The 20,601-nt window shown below is 39.4% G+C and overlaps 1 protein-coding gene across 1 annotated transcript in view; it reads right to left on the minus strand.

Annotated features, from left to right (window-relative positions):
• The window catches only part of Spag1 (Spag1 axonemal dynein assembly factor), a 213,942-nt gene that overhangs the window by 185,725 nt on the left and 7,616 nt on the right, over positions 1 to 20,601 (minus strand). Inside the window, exon 2 of the mRNA XM_090385194.1 lies at positions 9,119 to 9,278. Within this exon, the coding sequence (XP_090241320.1) occupies positions 9,119 to 9,278 (160 nt within the window). The remainder of the gene's footprint in view (positions 1 to 9,118; positions 9,279 to 20,601) is intronic.

Genomic DNA, 20,601 nt, shown 5'->3' on the forward strand with positions numbered 1-20,601 from the left:
GGCTATCAACCTCCACCACAAGGGATGGAAGTCTGTTCCACCAACCAACCACCCGCTGGCTAAAGGCAAATTTCCGCACGTCTATCCTACATCTGTCTTTCCTCAATTTGAATTTATGCCCTCTCAGGTGATTATTCTGAGCTAGAGGAAGAATCCCATCAGCATTGAGCATGCTTAAACCATTCAAGGCTTTATACACCTCTATCAGATCACCTCGCTGGTGCCTAGTCTCCAGACACTGTAATTTGCAAAACTTAAGCCTTTCTTCGTAAGAGCACCCCTTTGTTCCATTCACTAATCTTGTTGCCCTTCTCTGTACTCGTTCCAGCAGCTCTACATCCTTCTTGAAATGAGGCCTCCAGACCTGTATACAGTACTCTAGGTGTGGCCTGACCATCGCCTTATACAATGGAATAATCACCTCCTTATCCCTGCTGGAAAAATTCCTGTATATCATTGACAATACTCCATGAGCTACTCTTGCAGCCCGTCTGCACTGCTCAGAGAACTTCATATCTGCCTGCACAACCACCCCCAAGTCCCTTTCATTCTCTACCACTGTCAGTGTTGTACCATAGAGTTGATACGTTGCTCTGGGGTTGCTGTTTCCCATGTGTAGTACTTTACATTTGTCAATGTTAAACTTCATTTGCCACCTCTCAGCCCATCTGCTCAACCTTTCCAGATCCTGTTGCAGAAGCATAGTGTCAGTAGTGTCCTTGACAACCCTGCCAACCTTTGTATCGTCTGCAAACTTGGACATTAATCCCGATATACCATCATCAATATCATTTATAAATACAGAAAACAATAATGGACCCAACACTGAGCCCTGAGGGACTCCACTAATAACATCAGTCCACGATGAGCAGTGTCCATTGATTACCACTCTCTGTCTTCTCCCCCTCAACCACCCCTTTATCCATAGCAGCAATTTGCCTCCAATGTCACACTGCTCCAATTTGTGTAGCAGTCTTCCATGTGCAACAGTATCAAAAGCCTTTCTAAGATCCAAGTATATAATATCAAAGTTATTCCCTGCAGCCAGTTCTTTTGTGACTGCATCATAGTATCCAATCAAGTTGGTCAGGCAAGACTTCCCCTTAACAAAACCATGCTGTGTCTGAGCTATAACTGAAGTCTTGTCTAAATGATCCTGCAGTGCGTCTTTAACCAGTGCCTCCATTAATTTTCCTGGAACAGAAGTCAAGCTCACAGGTCTATAATTACTTGTGTCAGCCTTTGATCCTCCTTTGTGAATTGGGGTCACATTTGCACATTTCCAGTCTATGGGTACCTCCCCTGAGTCCAAGGAAGCTCTCATAATTATGGCTAAGGGTTTGCTTACTTCCTTTGCTGGCTCCTTTAATATAACTGGATAGATCCCATCCACCCCGGGTGCCTTTCTTGTGTTTATCTTCAACAGTTTCTCCTCCACTTTACTCCCAGTTATTTCAAGATTCTGTAACTTACTGCTAGAGTTGAATACACCTCTGGCATTCCCCTCGCTGAATAACTCCTCATGTGTGAATGTCGATGCAAAATATTCATTTAGTTTGTTAGCCACCTGAGCAGGATCATCTACACTTGACCCATCAATATCAAGTGGACCAATCTGATTCATCCCTTTCCTTCTAGAGTTTACATAAGTAAAGAACTCTTTGCTGTTTTTCTTTGCATCCCTTGCCAAGGATTTCTCGTAATCTGCCTTCGCCTGCCTAACCTCCTTTGTAACTTGGTTGCATATCAACTTGTATCTATCATAGGCTTCTGTGTCATGTGTTAATTTGTAAGTATCCCATGCATTTTTCTTCTCTGCCATATGCCTCATTAGTTCATCTGACATCCATTTTGGCCTAAACCTTGAACAATATTTCTTAGTTGGTATGTAAAGCCTAGTAGCTTCCAAGATAAGTTCTTTGAATGCTTCCCATTTTGAATTTGCTGTTGGTAACATCATCAGTTGGTCCCACTGTATAGAATTTAAATACTGTCTCAGTCCATCGTAGTCGCCTTTATGGAAGCAATAACCCTTCCCTTTACCCCTAATGGTAGTTACCTCTTTGAGTAAATCCCACTTCAGCACACTGTGATCACTGCCACCTAGTGGTTCATTTATCTGCAGATTCTTAATGCATGAAGAATCACTGCTGATAATCAAATCAAGAGTATTACTCCCTCTAGTTGCCTCCCGAACATGCTGACGTAGAAAACAATCATCCAATAAATCCACAAAAGCCCTGCTAGTGTGTGAGTATCCAGCCCCAAATTCCAGTCAGACGAGTTTGTTAGTTTGTTATTTGGTTTTTAGGACCATTAGCAACTAAGGCCATATTGCTCCATGAATATGCGGTATTCATTCCCTGTCCTTTCCGCATTCTCTGTATTTGGTGGTGACGGGCTCGAACCCCGGTCGAAACAAGAAGCGTGTGCTATGTACTGCTGCTCCTCCCACCTAGCTACGGAGGCACCCCAGTCCAGTTGACAAGGGTGGCCAATGCAATGTTGAGTCAGTTTGGTGTGATATAAACACTGGGAAAGCAAAAATGAGAGTCAAAGTTTGTTATAAAACCTAATGACTGATGAATACAATGAACAACTGTACAGAGAAATAGAGTGGGCCAGTAAATCAAAATATCTTATAATGGGAGATTTTAACTTTCTAGATATTGACTGGAATTTGTGGTTGGTCACGCGCACACCCGCAAGACTTCTGTGGATTTTTTGGATGACTATTTGCTATAGCAGAGGGAGTAATACTCTCGATCTGATTATCAGTAGTGATTATTCATGCATTAAGAATCTGCAGATAAAGGAACCACTAGATGGAAGTGATCACAGTGTACTGATGTGGGATTAATTTTGAAGATGCCACTGCCATCAGGGATTAAGGAAACAGTTTTTGCTCTGGTAAAGGTCTCAGACAGTTTTTAAATTCTATACAGTGGGCCCAACTGATGATGTTACCAACAGCGAATTCTAAACGGGAGGCATTCAAGGAATTAATCTTGGATGTTACTACACTTTTCATACCAACTAAGAAATACTATTCAAGATTTAGGCTTAAATGGATGTCAGATAAACTAATAAGACTCATGCATAATTTATATGCATGGGATGCATATAAATTATCAGGTGATACAGAAGCCCAGGCAGATAGGGGAGACTGTAGCCAAGTCACAAAGGACTTAAGACAAGTGAAGACAGATTATGAGAAATTTTTGGCAAAGGATGCAAAGAAAAACTTCAAAGATGTCTTTACTTATGTAAACTCTAGAAGGAAAGTGATGAATCAGATTGGTCCACGTTGATGTCGATTGTTATTGTTATTTTTGGTTTTTAGGAGCATTAGCAACTAAGGCCATATTGCTCCGGGATATGCGGTGGTCATTCCCTGACCTTTCCGTATTTGGTGGTGACACGCTTCTTGATTAGACCCCGGTCTAATCAAGAAGCGTGTGCTACGCACTCCTGCTCCTTCCCACCTGGTTACGGAGGTGCCGTTGATATCGATGGTTCGACTGTTGATGATATTGCTTAGGTAAATAACAAACTGAATGAGTTTTTTGCATCTATATTCACCCATGAGGAATTCTGTAGGGAAATTGAGAACAGAAGCTTATTATTAAACTCTAACAAGGAGCCTAATGATTTTGTAATAATTGAGAGCAAAGTGGAAGAAAAACTGTTGAAGCTAAACTTAAGAAAGGCACTTGTGGTGGATGGGATCTAACCATTTATATTAAAGGAAGCAGCAGAGAAAGTAAGCAAACCTTTATCCATAATTATGGGAGCATCCTTGCACCCAGGAGATGTGCAAATGTATCCCCAATTCACAATCCATTCAAGGCTTTAAAGATCTCAATCAGATCTCCCAATGGATACTTAGTCTGGAGACTAGGTACGTGCAGGGAGACTGCCATTTGCAGAACTGAAGCCTTTCTTGGTAAGAGCACCCTTTTGTTCCTTTCACCAATCTGGTTGCCCTTCCCTGCACCTGTTCCAGCAGATCTACATCCTTCTAAAGTGAGGCCTCCAGACCTGTATATAAGTATTCAAGATGCGGCCTAACCATGGCCTTATACAAAGGGATAATGACCTCCTTATCCTTCCTTATGACTACTACTTCTCTACAACCCTGAGTGTAGTACCACACAGTTGATAAGTTACTCTGCAGTTAAGTTACTGTTACTCATATGCAGTACTTTGCATCTGTCAATGTTCAATTTCAACTGCCATTTCTCAGTCCATTGACCCAATTTTCCTAGATCTTGTTGCAGTACCTCACCCTCATGAAAGTCTTGTCTGACAAATTTGATAGGATATTGTGATGTGGTTACAAAGGAACTGGATGCAAAAAATAATTTTGATATCATATATTTGGATTTCAGTAAAGCTTTTGACACTGTTGCGCATGGAAGACTATTGTACAAATTGGAGCAGAATGGTATTAAGGGTAAGTTGCTACAATGGATAAAAGGATGGTTAAGTGGAAGAAGACAGAGGGTGGTAATCAATGGGTGCTGCTTTTCATGGACTAATGTTATTAGTGGTGTCCCACAGGGTTCGGTGTTGGGTCCAATGTTGTTTTGTACATTTATCAATGATATTGATGAAGGTATATCAGGCTTAATGTTGAAGTTTTCAGATGATACAATGGCTGGCAGGGTTGTTAATGACAGTAATGGCAGCGTGCTACTGCAACAGGATCTAGATAATTTGGGCAGATGGGCTAAGCAGTGGCAACTGAAGTTTAACCTTGACAAATGCAAAGTACTGCATATGGGTAGAAGTAACCCCAGAGAAACGTACCAACTGTGTGCTACTACACTTAAGGTGGCAGAATATGAAAAACACCTGGGAGTAATTGTTCAGTCCGATATGAAGTTTCTGAGCAATGCAGACAAGCTGCCAGGGCATGTCATGGGGTTCTGTCAATGATATATAGGAATTTTGCTAGCAGGGAAAATGAGGTGATTGTCCCTCTGTATAAGGCAATGGTCAGGCCATGCCTTGAGTACTGCGTACAGGTCTGGAGGCCTCATTTTAGGAAGGATGTAGATTTGCTTGAGCGTATACAGAGAAGGGCAACAAGATTGGTGAGGGGAATGAAGGGATCCTCTTATCAAGAGAGGCTTAAGTTTGGCAAATTGCAGTGGCTGGAGACTAGGCACCTGCGTGTTGATCTAATTGAGGTGTATAAGGCCTTGAATGGGTTGAGCACGCTGAATTCTGATGGGATCCTTCCACTTGTTCGGATTACGAACCTAAGGGGTCATAAATTCAAATTAAGAAAAGACAGATGTAGGATAGATTGTGCGGAAATTTGCCTTTAGCCAGTAGGTGGTTAATTGCTGGAACAAATTTCCATCTGTTGTTGTGGAAGTTGATAGGTTAAATAAATTTAAGGAGGAACTGGACAGGCATTTGGAGGGAATGGTGTGATTTTTTTTTTTTGTCTGATGCTGCATAAGCTCATACACTTGCTTTCTTGCATCACATGCCACTACTACTACTACTGTATATTATTTACATTACTGTACTACTGTATTTTGACTTTCTGTACTGAGTACTGTACCTAGGCCTACTATCCAGGGAGTAGTATGCTTACCCTATTTCTCAAAATAAGGCCTACTGTGTTTATTTTAGTTTTAAATGCATTATTTATGTAAGTTATGCCCGTATATGACAATTGCATGCATAGATAAGTGAAAAAAAAAAAAAAAGGCATTCGAGTTACAACAGTGGTCTGGAACCTAACTTGTAAGTGTGGGGTATGCCGGTACACCATTGCCTCATATGATAAGGGATTATCATTATGTATAGACATCTAGAAGTCACATTTTAGAAAGAATGTGGATCTATTGGAATGGGTGCGGGAAAAAAGCAATAAGATTAGCGACAAGAACAAAATGGTATACTTACAAAGAGAGGGTACAGTTTTGCAAATTGAAGCATCCAGAACCAGGTACCTGTCATAAATATAGAAAATAACAATGGGCCCAGTACTGCCATAAACAAAGGGATGGTTCAGTAAAAGAAGACCGAGTGGTTATTAATGGGTGCTGATCTTCGTGTTCCAATATTATTAGTGGAGTATGCCAGGAGTATGAAATTCCTTCAGTGCTAGGCTCATTATTGATTTTTGTATTTACTAATGATACTGATGAAGGCATATCAGGCTTAATGTCTAAGTTTGTAGACGATGCAAAGGTTGGCAGTGTGATTAATGACAGTAATCAAGGTAAGCTACTGTAACAAGATGTAGAAAAATTAGGCAAATGGACTGAGAAATGGGAGTTGAAGTTTAACACTGACAAATGCAACGTACTGCATATGGATAGTAGTAATCCCATATTAATGTACCATCTGGGTGTTACTATACTTAGGGTGGTAGAAAATGAAAAAAGACCTGGAGATAATTGCAAAGTTAGATATGAAGTGTAGACAGGCTACCGGGACAGTGATGGTGTTTTGTCAATGATATGCAGCAATTTTGCCAGCAGAGATATGGAGGTGATTATCCCAATGTACAAGCCCCCTAAATGCTGAATACTAACAAATGATCACCAACCAGAAAAAAAAACTGCTGCCATAAGCAACGCTACCTCGCCTATCCACTTGCAGCGGTCCTGAGAGAAGGGTAACAACATTGGTGAAGGAAACAAAAGGGTGGTCTTACCAAGAAGAGCTTTAGTTCTATAAATTGCCACATCTGGAGATTAAATAAGTAAGCACCTAAGAGTGATCTGATTAAGGTGTTTAAGGCTTTGAATGGATTAAACAAGTGCTGTGATGGCATTCTTCCTCTTGCTCAGACTATACACAGAAGGGGACATAAATTAAAACTGAAGAAGGATGGTTGCAGAATAGATTTGAGGAATCAGCCAGCAGGTGCTTGATTATTGGAACAAGCTTCCATCTCTTGTTGTGGAAGTGAGTAGTTTGAATAAATTCAAGGAAGGATAGACAATTTATTATAGTGGATCAGCCAGTGATGTGAAGCTTTTTTTTTGGCTGATGATTCATAATCTTCCTTCCTGACTTGCATCATATGCCACTGTTCCTGTTCTAATAGCATTTATTCTAATTCCTACTCTCATAGTATTTATTTGCAACAATTTGTTTGTTGAAAAGATGGATATTCACCAGGAACTTGTTTCTAAGGTTAGAAAAGTTGTCTAAGCTGTTGTGCAATGGGAGATGTAGGTTAGTATTTGTTATCCTTGCTGTCCTAGGGCAAGCAATTATAGTCCAGATTTTGAGTACATCCATTTGCTCTGTAAGGAGTTTAGAGAGAGTGTACATATTCTTGTCTGCCATTAGTTGTCTCCAAGGGGTGATGCTTAGGTTTGTGTATATTATCCCCTTATGGTGGTACAATTCCATGCAGCTCTGTTCAACCATCCCAGGATTCAGTATTCTAACATTACATTTTCTTTGTCCCCCTAAGCAAAAGGTTTCTCATAATCTTCTGGCTTCAGCCTGCCTAACTCCCTGAATAACTTGATTACAGACTAGTTTATACTCACTGTACAACTCTGCTTCCCCTGACAATTTATAATCCCATACATTTTTCTTCTCTACCACTAAGCTCATCAGCTCATCTAATATCCATTTTGGACTAAATCACGAAAGATATCTCTTAGCTGGTATAAAATGCTTAGTGGCATCTAAGATTACTTCTCTAAACATTTCTCATTTTTCATTTACATTTTTAAACAACATCAGCACATTATAATTACCTTTGTAAAAACAAAGTTCCTTCCATTTACTCTTGGCAATAGTTATTTCTTTGAATAAATCCCACATCAATATCTTATGATAACTGCCACCTAGAGGCTCATTTACTTAAAGATTCTTAATACCTAATGAATTTCTGTTAATTACCAGATGAAGAATACTGCTTCCTCTTGTTGCTGCTCTAACATGATGGTGTAAAAAACGGTCATCCAGAAATTTGAGAAATAGTTTGCTGCTCAGCGAGCTGACAACCCATGAGTTCTATTCGACATCTGGAAGGTGAAAATTCCTCATGATAAAATATTCAATTTGCTGATCCACTCTATTTGTCTAGATAGTTGTTCATTATACTCATCACAGTCATTTTGCCTATAGCAGACTCCTACTCTCATTTTTGCTTTCCCAGTATTTATGTACTGCTTCAGTGTCTATGTGCTTCTTAATTAAAGCATCATCCTACTGCCCCCCTCCTATCATGTCTGGTTTACTGTATGTAGATTATAATCACACAGTATTCAAATTCTGATTCCCCAATACATCAGTGACAACAAGTTTCTATTATACTTATAATGTCAGCATTTGATGACTTAAAACAAACTTTAAACTCCTCAAACTTATTTTAATATACTCTTAGAATTAGTGTATAAGCAAGTAAATGTGTGTCTGTTTTGTGTTTTTTGTAACACTTACACAGTCCATATAATTTCTAATACCATGTGAACCCTCATCAGGCCTTGTAATCTCTCATGCTTTTCGGGCCACTACATGTTTTTTTTTTTTTTTTAAGGAACATTAGCAACTAAGGCCATATTGCTCCGGGAATATGCGGTGGTCATTCCCTGACCTTTCCGCATCCTCCGTATTTGGTGGTGACGGGCTCGAACCCCAGTCTAATCAAGAAGCATGTGTTACGCACTGCTGCTCCTTCCCAAGGATAGGACATTGGGAGGATCCCAATGTCCTATCATTGCCTCAATAGCATCAGCAGATATTCTTGCACCTCTTCCATTCAACTATAACTATTTAAGCATATCACATCTATAAAAACAGTCCATGCTGTGAAAAATTCTACCCCATGAACCCCCACCTCTCTCTCTCTCTCTCTCTCTCTCACACACACACACACCAAACCAATTGACAGGTCTCACCATAAAATCCGTCTTTTAGTAATGATCTGTTATTGTTCAAATAAAATGACAATTGCAAAATTAAAAATTCTTCAAGAAATTTATAAAAAATTAAGGTAGTTCACACAGCATTCTGATCAAGACTTAGAGCTGGAAAAAATAAATAAAAAAATTAGCGAAAAAATGGGTGTTCACACAAATAATACATTTATATTCAAAAGGTAAATTTCCAAATAAAAATATTTTACCTGCAATTCTTGTAATAGATATTGCTGTGCTTCAGGAGACAATTCACGAATCAGTGAGACTTTATCTTCAGTTCTTAGTAGTCTATTTTTTGGAGAAAGAATGTGAAGCCTCTCTTCACAAAATTTGGTAAGATCTGGGTAATAACCTTCTTCACCAGACCTAAAATTAAACATAGAAATCAAACACATAAAATTTATTATGTAAAAAATATGTAACAGATAGCTGTTAAAATTTTTAAATTATAATTATTATCCACAAATAATTAATGAAGAATCCTCCACTACACTGATATTCTAAATTAGCATTAGCATCAGTAGGGCATATGATGCAAAAAAGGAAGCTTATATGGCATCAACCAAAAAAAAAAAAAAACACCTTTTCCCATTTCACCCATCCTTTCACTCCAAATGTTTGTCCAGTTCTGCCTTGAACTTATTTAAGTTGCTGACCTCCACCACAACAGATGGAAATTTGTTCCAACTATTAACCACCCGCTTGCTAAAGGCAAATTTCCGCACACCTATTCTACAATTGTCGTTCTTCAATCTGAATTTATGGCCCCTCAGGTGAGTAATCTGAGCAAGAGGAAGATTTCCATTATCGTTGAGCCTGCTCAATCCATTCAAGACCTTATACACCTCAATTAGATCCCCTCGCAGATCCCTAGTCTCCAGAAACTGCAATTTGCAGAACTTAAGCCTTCCTTGGTAACACCAACCCTTGGTAACACCCATTCTCTGTACTCATTCCAGCAGCTCTACATCTTTCCTAAAATAGGCCTTCGGACTGTAAATAAATACAGTACTCAAGGTGTGGCCTGACCACTGCCTTATACAAGGGGACAATCATCCCCTTATCCCTACTAGCAAAATTCCTGTATATCATTCACAAGACACCATGAGCTACCCATGTAGCCTTTTTGCACTGCTCAGAAAACTTCATATCTGACTACACAATTACCCCCAGGTCCTTTTCGTTCTCCACTACTCTGAGTGTAGTATCACTCAGTTGATACATTACTCTGGGGTTACTGCTACTCATATGCAGTACTTTACAGTTATCAGTGTTAAACTTCAGTTGTCACCTCTCAGCCTATCTGATCAACTTTTCCAGGTCCTGTTGCAGTAGCATACTGTCATTACTGTCATTAACAACTCTGCCAACCTTAATATCATCTGCAAACTTAGACATTAACCCTGATATACCTTTATCAATATCATTGATAAATACCGAAAACAACATTGGACGCAACACCGAATCCTGGGGAACTCCACTAATAACATTAGTCCATGAAGAGCAGTGTCCATTGATAACCACTCACTCTCTTATTCCACTCAACCATCGTTTTATCCATTGTAGCAACTTGCCCTTAATGCTATACTGCTCCAATTTGTACAGTAGTCTTCCGTGTGCCACCTTATCAAAAGCTTTCCTAAAATCCAAGATTATGATATCAAAATTATTCTTTCCATCCAATTACTTTGTGACCACATCACAATATCCAATCAAATTTTTCAGACAAGACTTCCCCTTAACAAACCCATGCTATATCTGAACTATTAACTGCAGTCTTGTTTAGTTGATCCTACATCACTTCCCAGTGACTCCATTATTTTCCCTGGAACAGAAGTTAGAATAACGGGTCTGTAATTAGTTTTTAATTAGTCTGTAAATAGTCTATAATTCTGTTTGTTTAACTTCAGTTCCAGGAAAACTAATGGAGGCACATGTTAAAGAAGCACTGCAAGACATCTAGCATTAGCATTAGTAGAGGCATATGATGCAAGAAAGCAAGCTTATTCAGCATCAGCCAAAAAAAAAAAAAAAAAACACACCACTCCCATTTCACCCCTCCGTTCGCTCGAAATACCTGTCCAGTTGAGCCTTAAATTTGTTTAGGCTATCAACTTCAACAACATGTGATGGAAGTCGGTTCCACCAACCAACCACCCGCTGGCCAAAGGCAAATTTCCGCACATCTATCCGACATCCGTCCTTCCTCAATTTGAATTTATGCACTCTGAGCTGATTATTCTGAGCAAGATGAAGAATCCCATTGGCATTGAGCATGCTCAAACCATTCAAAGACTTATACACCTCTATCAGATTACCTCGCCAGTGCCTAGTCTCCAGACTCTGTAATTTGCAAAACTTAAGCCTTTCTTCGTAAGAGCAACCCTTTGTTCCATTCACTAATCTTGTTGCCCTTCTCTGTACCCATTCCAGCAGCTCTACATCCTTCTTGAAATGAGGCCTCCAGACCTGTATACAGTACTCAAGATGTGGCCTAACCATTGCCTTATACAAGGGATTAATCACCTCCTTATCCCTGCTAGAAAAATTCCTGTATATCATTGACAAGACACCATGAGCTACTCTTGAAGCTCGTCTGCACTGCTCAGAGAACTTCATATCTGCCTGCACAATTACCCCCAGGTCCTTTTCATTCTCCACCACTGTCAGTGTAGTACCGCAGAGTTGATACGTTGCTCTAGGGTTACTGTTTCCCATATGTAGTACTTTACATTTGTCAATGTTAAACTTCATTTGCCACCTCTCAGCCCATCTGTTCAACCTTTCCAGATCCTGTTGCAGCAGCATAGCATCAGTAGTGTCCTTAACAACCCTGCCAACCTTTGTATCATCTGCAAACTTGGACATTAAACTTGATGTCCCATCATCAATATCATTCATAAACACCGAAAACAACAACGGATCCAACACTGAACCCTGAGGAACTCCACTAATAACATTAGTCCACAATGAGCAGTGTCCATTGATGACCACTCTCTGTCTTCTGCCACTCAACCATCCCCTTATCCATAGCAGCAATTTGCCTCCAATGCCACACTGCTCCAATTTGTGCAGCAGTCTTCCATGTGCAACAGTATCAAAAGCCTTTCTAAGATCCAAATATATAATATCAAAGTTATTCCCTGCATCCAGTTCTTTTGTGACTACATCATAGTATCCAATCAAATTGGTCAGTCAAGACCTGCCCTTAACAAAACCATGCTGCGTCTGAGCTATAACTGAATTCTTGTCTAGATGATCCTACAGTGCTTCTTTAACCAGTGCCTCCATTAATTTACCTGGAACAGAAGTTAAACTAACAGGTCTATAATTACTTGTGTCAGCCTTTGATCCTCCTTTGGGAATTGGGGTTACATTTGCACATCTCCAGTCTATGGGTACCTCCCCTGAGTCCAAAGAAGCTCTCATAATTATGGCTAGGGGGTTTGCTTACTTCCTTTGCTGCCTCCTTTAATATAACTGGATAGATCCCATCCACCCCAGGTGCCTTTTTTATGTTTATCCTCAACAATCTTTGCCAAGGATTCTTCCTCTAGCTCAGAAAAATCACCTGAGAGGGCATAAATTCAAATTGAGGAAAGACAGATGTAGGATAGATGTGCGGAAATTTGCCTTTAGCCAGCGGGTGGTTGGTGGGTGGAACAGACTTCCATCCCTTGTCGTGGAAGTTGATAGCCTAAATAAGTTTAAGGCTCAGCTGGACAGGTATTTCGAACGAACAGAGGGGTGAAGTGGAAGTGGTTATTTTTATTTATTTATGTTACTTTTTTTTTTTTTTTTTTTTTTTGGCTGATGCTGCATAAGCTTGCTTTCTTGCATCAAATGCCTCTACTAATGCTAATGCTAATGCTAATGCTAATGCTAATCTCTCCTCCACTTTCCTCTCAGTTATTACAAAATCATCCAGCTCACTGCCAATGTTTACTTTACCTACATCATTCTCCTTCCTGAATAACTCCTCATGCGTGAATGTAGATGCAAAATACTCGTTTAGATTGTTAGCCACCTGAGCAGGATCCTCAACTGTTGAACCATCAATATCCAGTGGACCAATCTGATTCATCCCTTTCCTTCTCAAGTTCAAATAGGTAAAGAACTCTTTTCTGTGTTTCTTTGCATCCTTTGCCAAGGATTTTTCGTAGTCTGCCTTTGCCTGCCTAATCTCCTTTGTGACTTGGTTACAGACCAACTTATATCTATCATAGGCTTCCATGTTACCCATTAATTTGTATGTATCCCATGCATTTTTCTTCTCTGCCACATGTCTCATTAATTCATCTGACAACCATTTAGGCCTAAACCTTGAACAATATTTCTTAGTTGGTATGTAAAGCCTGGTAGCCTCCAAGATTAGTTCCTTGAATGCTTCCCATTTTGAGTTTGCTCTTGGTAACATCATCAGTTGGTCCCACTGTATAGACTTTAAATACTGTCTCAGACCATCGTAGTCGCCTTTACGAAAACAAAAACCCTTCCCTTTACCTCTGATGGTAGTTACCTCCTTGAGTAAATCCCACTTCAACACACTGTGATCACTGCCACCTAGTGGTTCATTTATCTGCAGATTCTTAATGCATGAAGAATCACTACTGATAATCAGATCAAGAGTATTGCTCCCTCTTGTTGCCTCACGAACATGCTGATGTAGAAAACAATCATCCAATAAATCCACAAAAGCCTTGCTAGTGTGCGAGTGACCAACCCACAAATTCCAGTCAATATCTGGGAAATTAAAATCCCCCATTATAAGACTCTCTGATTTACTGGCCCACTCTATTTCCCTGTACAATATCTTATTATACTCATCAGAGTCATTAGGCCTATAGCACACTCCTACTCTCAATTTTGATTTCCCTATGCTTATGTCACACCAAACTGACTCGACACTGCCCTGTCCATCGATGTCGACTGGCTTCTCTTCCTTGGACTTTATGTGTTTCTTAACTAATAGCATAACCCCTCCTCCCCTCCTGTCCTGTCTATCCTTTCTATACACACATTGTATTCCCCAAATTCCAGTTCCGCATTCCTTATATCTGTGTGACACCACGTCTCTGATATCCCAACAATATCTGCCTTTGATGTTTTGAGCAATACCTCAAATTCATCAAATTTATTTACCAAACTCCTAGCATTGGTGTACACGCAGGTATACATGCACCTGTTTCTATTCTTATCTTATTGAAGTCTTATCTAGATACTTATCCGTATCTAGATAAGACTTCAATTATAGCTCGGACACAGAATGGTTTTGTTAATGAAAAGTCTTGTCTGACCAATTTCATTGGATATTATGATATGGTCACAAAGGAACTGGATGCAATGAATAACTTTGATATCATATACAGTGGATTCCGGTTATTTGAGCCACAGGTTAATCGGGGCAGCTATTTATTTGGGGCAAATCTTAAAAAACAGAACACAATCGAGAAAAGGGCACAAAATTTAAGGGCACAAAAGGTGATATAGTTGTACATGTTGGCACTAATGATATTAAGAGTAGGAGACCGGCGGAATTCCTTAACAAGTACAGGTCACTGTTGAAAAAAGCCATGAATTAGGGTTGAATTTGAAAGTGTCTGCAATTCTGCCCAGACATGATAGGAGGGAGTATATGACGAGAGCCCTGTCGATCAATTCGGCCCTGGAAGGATTGCGCAAGGCTCAAGGGGTAGAATTTTTTTCAGCCTGGTCTGTACTTGTTAACAGGAGAGATTGCTTCTACAGGGATGGGATACGCTTAAATAGAAAGGGTGCAAGAATGTTTGCTGATGCTATCGAGGCAGTGTTAGGTGGGTCGGAAAACTGCTAGATTGGGGGGATACAAGGACTAATAGATTAACAGTAGCCACTGGCAGAGGTGAAAGTGATTCTTGCACTGCTTCTATTGGAATGAGCCGCCGCCTGGAAAATAACATACAGGATATTTCAGAGACTGCTGGGAATCATTGGGGTACAAATAAACACATCGGTTTTGTTAGGGTAGCTAAGAAAAAGAACAGGTGCATGTATACTTGCGTGTACACCAATGCTAGGAATTGAGTAAATAAATTTGATGAATTTGAGGTAATGGTCCAAACATCAAAGGCAGATATTGTGCGGATTTCAGAGACGTGGTGTCATACAGATATAAGGAATGCAGAACTGGAATTTGGGGAGTACAATGTCTACAGAAAGGATAGACAGGATAGGAAGGGAGGAGGGGTTATGCTATTAGTTAAGAAATACATAAAATCCAAGGAAGTGAAGCCAGTTGACATTGCTGGACAGTGCAGTGTCGAGTCAGTTTGGGGTGACATAAGCATTGGGAGATCAAAATTGAGAGTAGGAGTGTGCTATAGGTCTAATGACTCTGATGAGTATAATAAGAAACTATAAGGGGAAATAGAGTGGGCCAGTAAATCAGAGAGTCTTATAATGGGGGATTTTAATTTCCCAGATATTGACTGGAATTTGGGGGCTGGTCACTCACACACTAGCAAGGCTTTTGTGGATTTATTGGATGATTGTTTTCTACATCAGCATGTTCGGGAGGCAACTAGAGGGAGTAATACTCTTGATTTGATTATCAGTAGTGATTCTTCATGCATTAAGAATCTGCAGGTAAATGAACCACTAGGTGGCAGTGATCACAGTGTGCTGAAGTGGTATTTACTCAAAGAGGTAACTACCATTAGGGGTAAAGGGAAGGGTTATTCCTTTCGTAAAGGCGACTACGATGGACTGAGACAGTATTTAAATTCTATACAGTGGGACCAACTGATGATGTTACCAACAGCAAATGCAAAATGGGAAGCATTCAAAGAACTTATCTTGGAAGCTACTAGGCTTTACATACCAACTAAGAAATATTGTTCAAGGTTTAGGCCTAAGTGGATGTCAGATGAACTAATGAGACATATGGCAGAGAAGAAAAATGCATGGGATACATACAAATTAACACGTGACACAGAAGACTATGATAGATACAAGTTGATCTGTAACCAAGTTAAAAAGGAGGTTAGGCAGGCGAAGGCAGATTACAAGAAATCTTTGGCAAGGGATGCAAAGAAAAACAGCAAAGAGTTCTTTACTTATGTAAACTCTAGAAGGAAGGGGATGAATCAGATTGGTCCACTTGATATCGATGGGTCAATTGTTGATGATCCTGCTCAGGTAGCTAACAAACTGAATGAATATTTTGCATCGACATTCACACATGAGGAGTTATTCAGCAAGGGGAATGCCAGAGGTGTATTCAACTCTGGCAGTAAGCTAGAGAATCTTGTAATAACTGAGAGTAAAGTGGAGGAGAAATTGTTGAAGATAAATACAAGAAAGGTACCTGGGGTGGATGGGATCTATGCAGTTATATTAAAGGAGGCAGCAGAGGAAGTAAGCAAACCCTTAGCCATAATTATGAGAGCTTCCTTGGACTCAGGGGAAGTACCCATGGACTGGAGATGTGCAAATGTGACCCCGATTCACAAAGGAGGATCAAAGGGCGACACAAGTAATTATAGACCTGGTAGTTTAACTTCTGTTCCTGGAAAATGAAGAGAGGCACTGGTTAAAGAAACACTGCAGGATCATCTAGACAAGACTTCAGTTATAGCTCAGACACAGCATGGTTTTGTTAAGGGGAAGTCTTGCCTGACCAATTTGATTGGATACTATGATGCAGTCACAAAAGAACTGGATGCAGGGAATAACTTTGATATTATATACTTGGATCTTAGAAAGGCTTTTGATACTGTTGCACATGGAAGACTGCTGCACAAATTGGAGCAGTGTGACATTGGAGGCAAATTGCTGCTATGGATAAAGGGGTGGTTGAGGGGGAGAATACAGAGAGTAGAAATCAATGGACACTGCTCATCGTGGACTAATGTTATTAGTGGAGTCCCTCAGGGTTCAGTATTGGGTCCATTATTGTTTTCTGTTTTTATAAATGATATTGATGATGGTATATCAAGCTTAATGTCCAAGTTTGCAGACGATACGAAGGTTGGCAGGGTTGTCAAGGACACTACTGACACTATGCTACTGCAACAGGATCTGTAAAGGTTGAGTAGATGGGCTGAGAGGTGGCAAATGAAGTTTAACATTGACAAATGTAAAGTACTACATATGGGAAACAGCAACCCCAGAGCAACGTATCATCTCTGTGGTACTACACTGACAGTGGTAGAGAATGAAAGGGACCTGGGGGTGGTTATGCAGGCAGATATGAAGTTTTCTGAGCAGTGCAGACGGGCTGCAAGAGTAGCTCATGGTGTATTGTCAATGATATATAGGAATTTTTCTAGCAGGGATAAGGAGGTGATTATTCCCTTGTATAAGGAAATGGTCAGACCGCACCTAGAGTACTGCATACAGGTCTGGAGGCCTCATTTCAAGAAGGATGTAAAGATGCTGGAACGAGTACAGAGAAGGGCAACAAGATTAGTGAATGGAACAAAGGGGTGCTCTTACGAAGAAAGGCTTACGTTTTGCAAATTACAGTGTCTGGAGACTAGGCACCAGCGAGGTGATCTGACAGAGATGTATAAAGCCTTGAATGGTTTGAGCATGCTCAATGCTGATGGGATTCTTCCTCTTGCTCAGAATAATCACCTGAGAGGGCATAAATTCAAATTGAGGAAAGACAGATGTAGGATAGACGTGAGGAAATTTGCCTTTAGCCAGCGGGTGGTTGGTTGCTGGAATAGACTTCCATCCCTTGTCGTGGAAGTTGATAGCCTAAATAAGTTTAAAGTTCAGCTGGACAGGTATTTCGAACAAACAGAGACGTGAAGTGGAAGTGGTTATTTTTTATTTATTTATTTATTTATTTATTTTTTTTTTTTTTTGGCTGATGCTGCAGAAGCTTGCTTTCTTGCATCAAATACCTCTACTAATGCTAATGCTAACTGGGTGCCTCATTTTCAGTGTAAATATTTTCTAAAGTAGTGATAAAAATTTATAATAATAATAATAAATCAAGAAAACGTGTAACATAAAAGCATACTTAAATTTAACTTGTTAAATGTTTATATTTTAATCTTATACCTTTTTATTGTACAGTAAATAAGCTACAAGTTTTTATTAAAATTGTTTTTATTACTTTGTTTTTCAAGTCAAACGCTTATTACATTTTTATCAAGGAATTATTATTCACAATACATATTAAAGGGGCCTCAAATTTAAATATGGCTGGGGGCCTATTTCATCCTTAATCCAATCCAGCCCTTGTTGAACCATCAATTTCAAGTTGATCAATCTGATTCATCCTCTTCCTTCTAGTGTTTGCATAAGTAAAAAAAAGGTGTTGCTGTTGTTCTTTGCATTCTTTGCTAAAATTTTTTCATAATCTGCTGTTTCTTGCCTAACATCCTTGTAACTTGAATGCAGACTAGTTTACATCTAACATAGGCTTCTGCATCACTTGATAATTTATATGCATTCCATGTAATTTTATTCTCTGCCACGTCTCATTAGTTCATCTCACATCCATTTAGGTCTAAGTCTTGGACGGTATTTCTTAGTTGGTATGAAAAGCCTAGTAATAGTAAAAGTTTTCACTATATAGTGCAAGGAAGCCAAAGGGTTCTGCTACAATGGCAAAAAAAAAAAAAAAACATTACCTATTTTCCTGAATGCTTCTTATTTAGAATTTATTATTGGTAACATCATTAGTTGGGCCCTCTGTATAGAATTTAAAAACTGTCTGAGACTATTGTAGTCTCTCCTTTATGAAAGCAAAAACCCTTCGATCTTCCATTTACCCTTCGATGGCAGATCCAGAAAAAAATTACAGGAGGGCACCATTTTGTGCTTTAACAAATATGACACTCAAACATAATGTGACTGGCAGACACAAGCCCCCAGCTAAAGTCTGAATTAATTTGAAGTAAACATTACACATGACCAAACTGCATGATGCCTCGAACAAGAATGGCGATCACATCAGCATCAGAGTTTCCAAATGTAGTTAGTTGAAAATAGCTGAGCCCCGATGCAAAATAGATAAAATCCTATGTTAACAATGAAAAAAAAATTTTTTTTTGTAGCTTAAAGGGAATTTAAATGATTGGTGTATATTCTCCGAAAAAAAACAGGAAAGGCACGTGCTCCAGTGCCCCTACCCTGAATCTGCCACTGGTTATCTCTTTAAGTAAATCTCACATTAATACACCTAGAGGTTCCTTTATCTGCAGATTCTTAATGTATGAAGAATCACTGCGGATAACACTACCCAACATGATTTTTACCTCCAGCAAATCAATGATTGTTTCTGTTAAGTTTTATGTATGGAATTTAAAATCAATCATAAAAATTTCCTATCATGTCTCAGTTTTAAGATATAGATAGATAACTGGATTCTGTACAAAGATATACAACCCCAGGGGCTCACATCTGGTGAGTGTGGGCTTGGCATAACTCAGGGTCCTGAGCTGGATATCATCATTCTCTTTCTTGGTGAATCCCTTCTACTTTTCTTTCTTTCTTTCTCTCTCTCTCTCTCTCTCTCTCTCTCTCTCTCTCTCTCTCTCTCTCTCTCTCTCTCTCTCTCTCTCTCTCTCTCTCGGGGTAATTCAGCATTTTTTTTTTTTTTTTTTTTGGCTGGTGCAGTATAAGCCTCAGGCTTCCTTGCACCAGATGGCTAATAATAATATCATTACTGTTTGAAATACAATTTTTAAACTTATTAACTTTTGGTTAGTTTTGTTTATTGCTCTAAAAGTTAAGCAAGTACATCATTACTGTTCTTGCAATATAGTATATTTTGATTTTGATGCACTTTTCCAGACAAGTCAGCATTTTTATTAATTTTATTACACTATTCAACTGTTCAATATATAGTGTATGATACACTACAGTACAAGAATTCACCTTCTGTTCAAATTTACCAATTGCTTTTACTGTTTTTAGGTTAATGCATTGTTAAAATGGAGAAGACAAAGCACAGAACTTGCGTCAATTACCCAGACAACTTCTGCTATGTTTGTGGACACTTAACCCCAAAAACTCAGAGAAAGAAAATATACAATGTCACAAAAGTTGCATATTCATTGTACTTCGGCTGCAAGATCGGTGACCAAGAAAAAAATTAGACTCCACATATCTGTCGTATTACTCACACAACGAGCTTAAGACTGTGGTCATATGGCAAGCTGAGAGCATTACCTTTTGCCTTCCCTGTGGTGTGGCGCGAGCCCAAGAATCATTTCGACTACTGCTATTTCTGCACAACAAAAATAAAAGGTATTTCCAAAAAGAGCAAGCACTGCATCAAATATCCCACCAGCAATTAGGCCAGTGCTACACAGTAAAGAACTGCCAGTACCTCTGCCACCAAAATCTTGGGGTATTGGAAGTAGGATGAAGGTACAGAAGAAATCATTTACCAGATGTCGTGGAACCATGTACTTCACATGATTTGGACTATGAGCCAGAAAAAGAAAAGGCCCCACACTACACTGAACAAGAAGAATTAAGCAACTTGATCAGAGACTTGGGCTTACCCAAAAAAGAAGGCTGAATTACTCAGTCCCAGACTACAACAGTGGAACTTACTCGCCAAAAGTACAAACATTACGAGTTTTCAAGATATTTTGCAATGGAAAACAACATGTGTGTCTGTCTGCAAAGATGTCATTGGCTTTATGCACAAAAAATGAACATTGATCACAATACCTCTGAATAG

The sequence above is a fragment of the Mastigoproctus giganteus genome, chromosome 11 (genome assembly GCF_048544385.1).
Source record: "Mastigoproctus giganteus isolate SK-2022 chromosome 11, ASM4854438v1, whole genome shotgun sequence".
Classification (NCBI taxonomy): Eukaryota; Metazoa; Arthropoda; class Arachnida; order Uropygi; family Thelyphonidae; genus Mastigoproctus; species Mastigoproctus giganteus.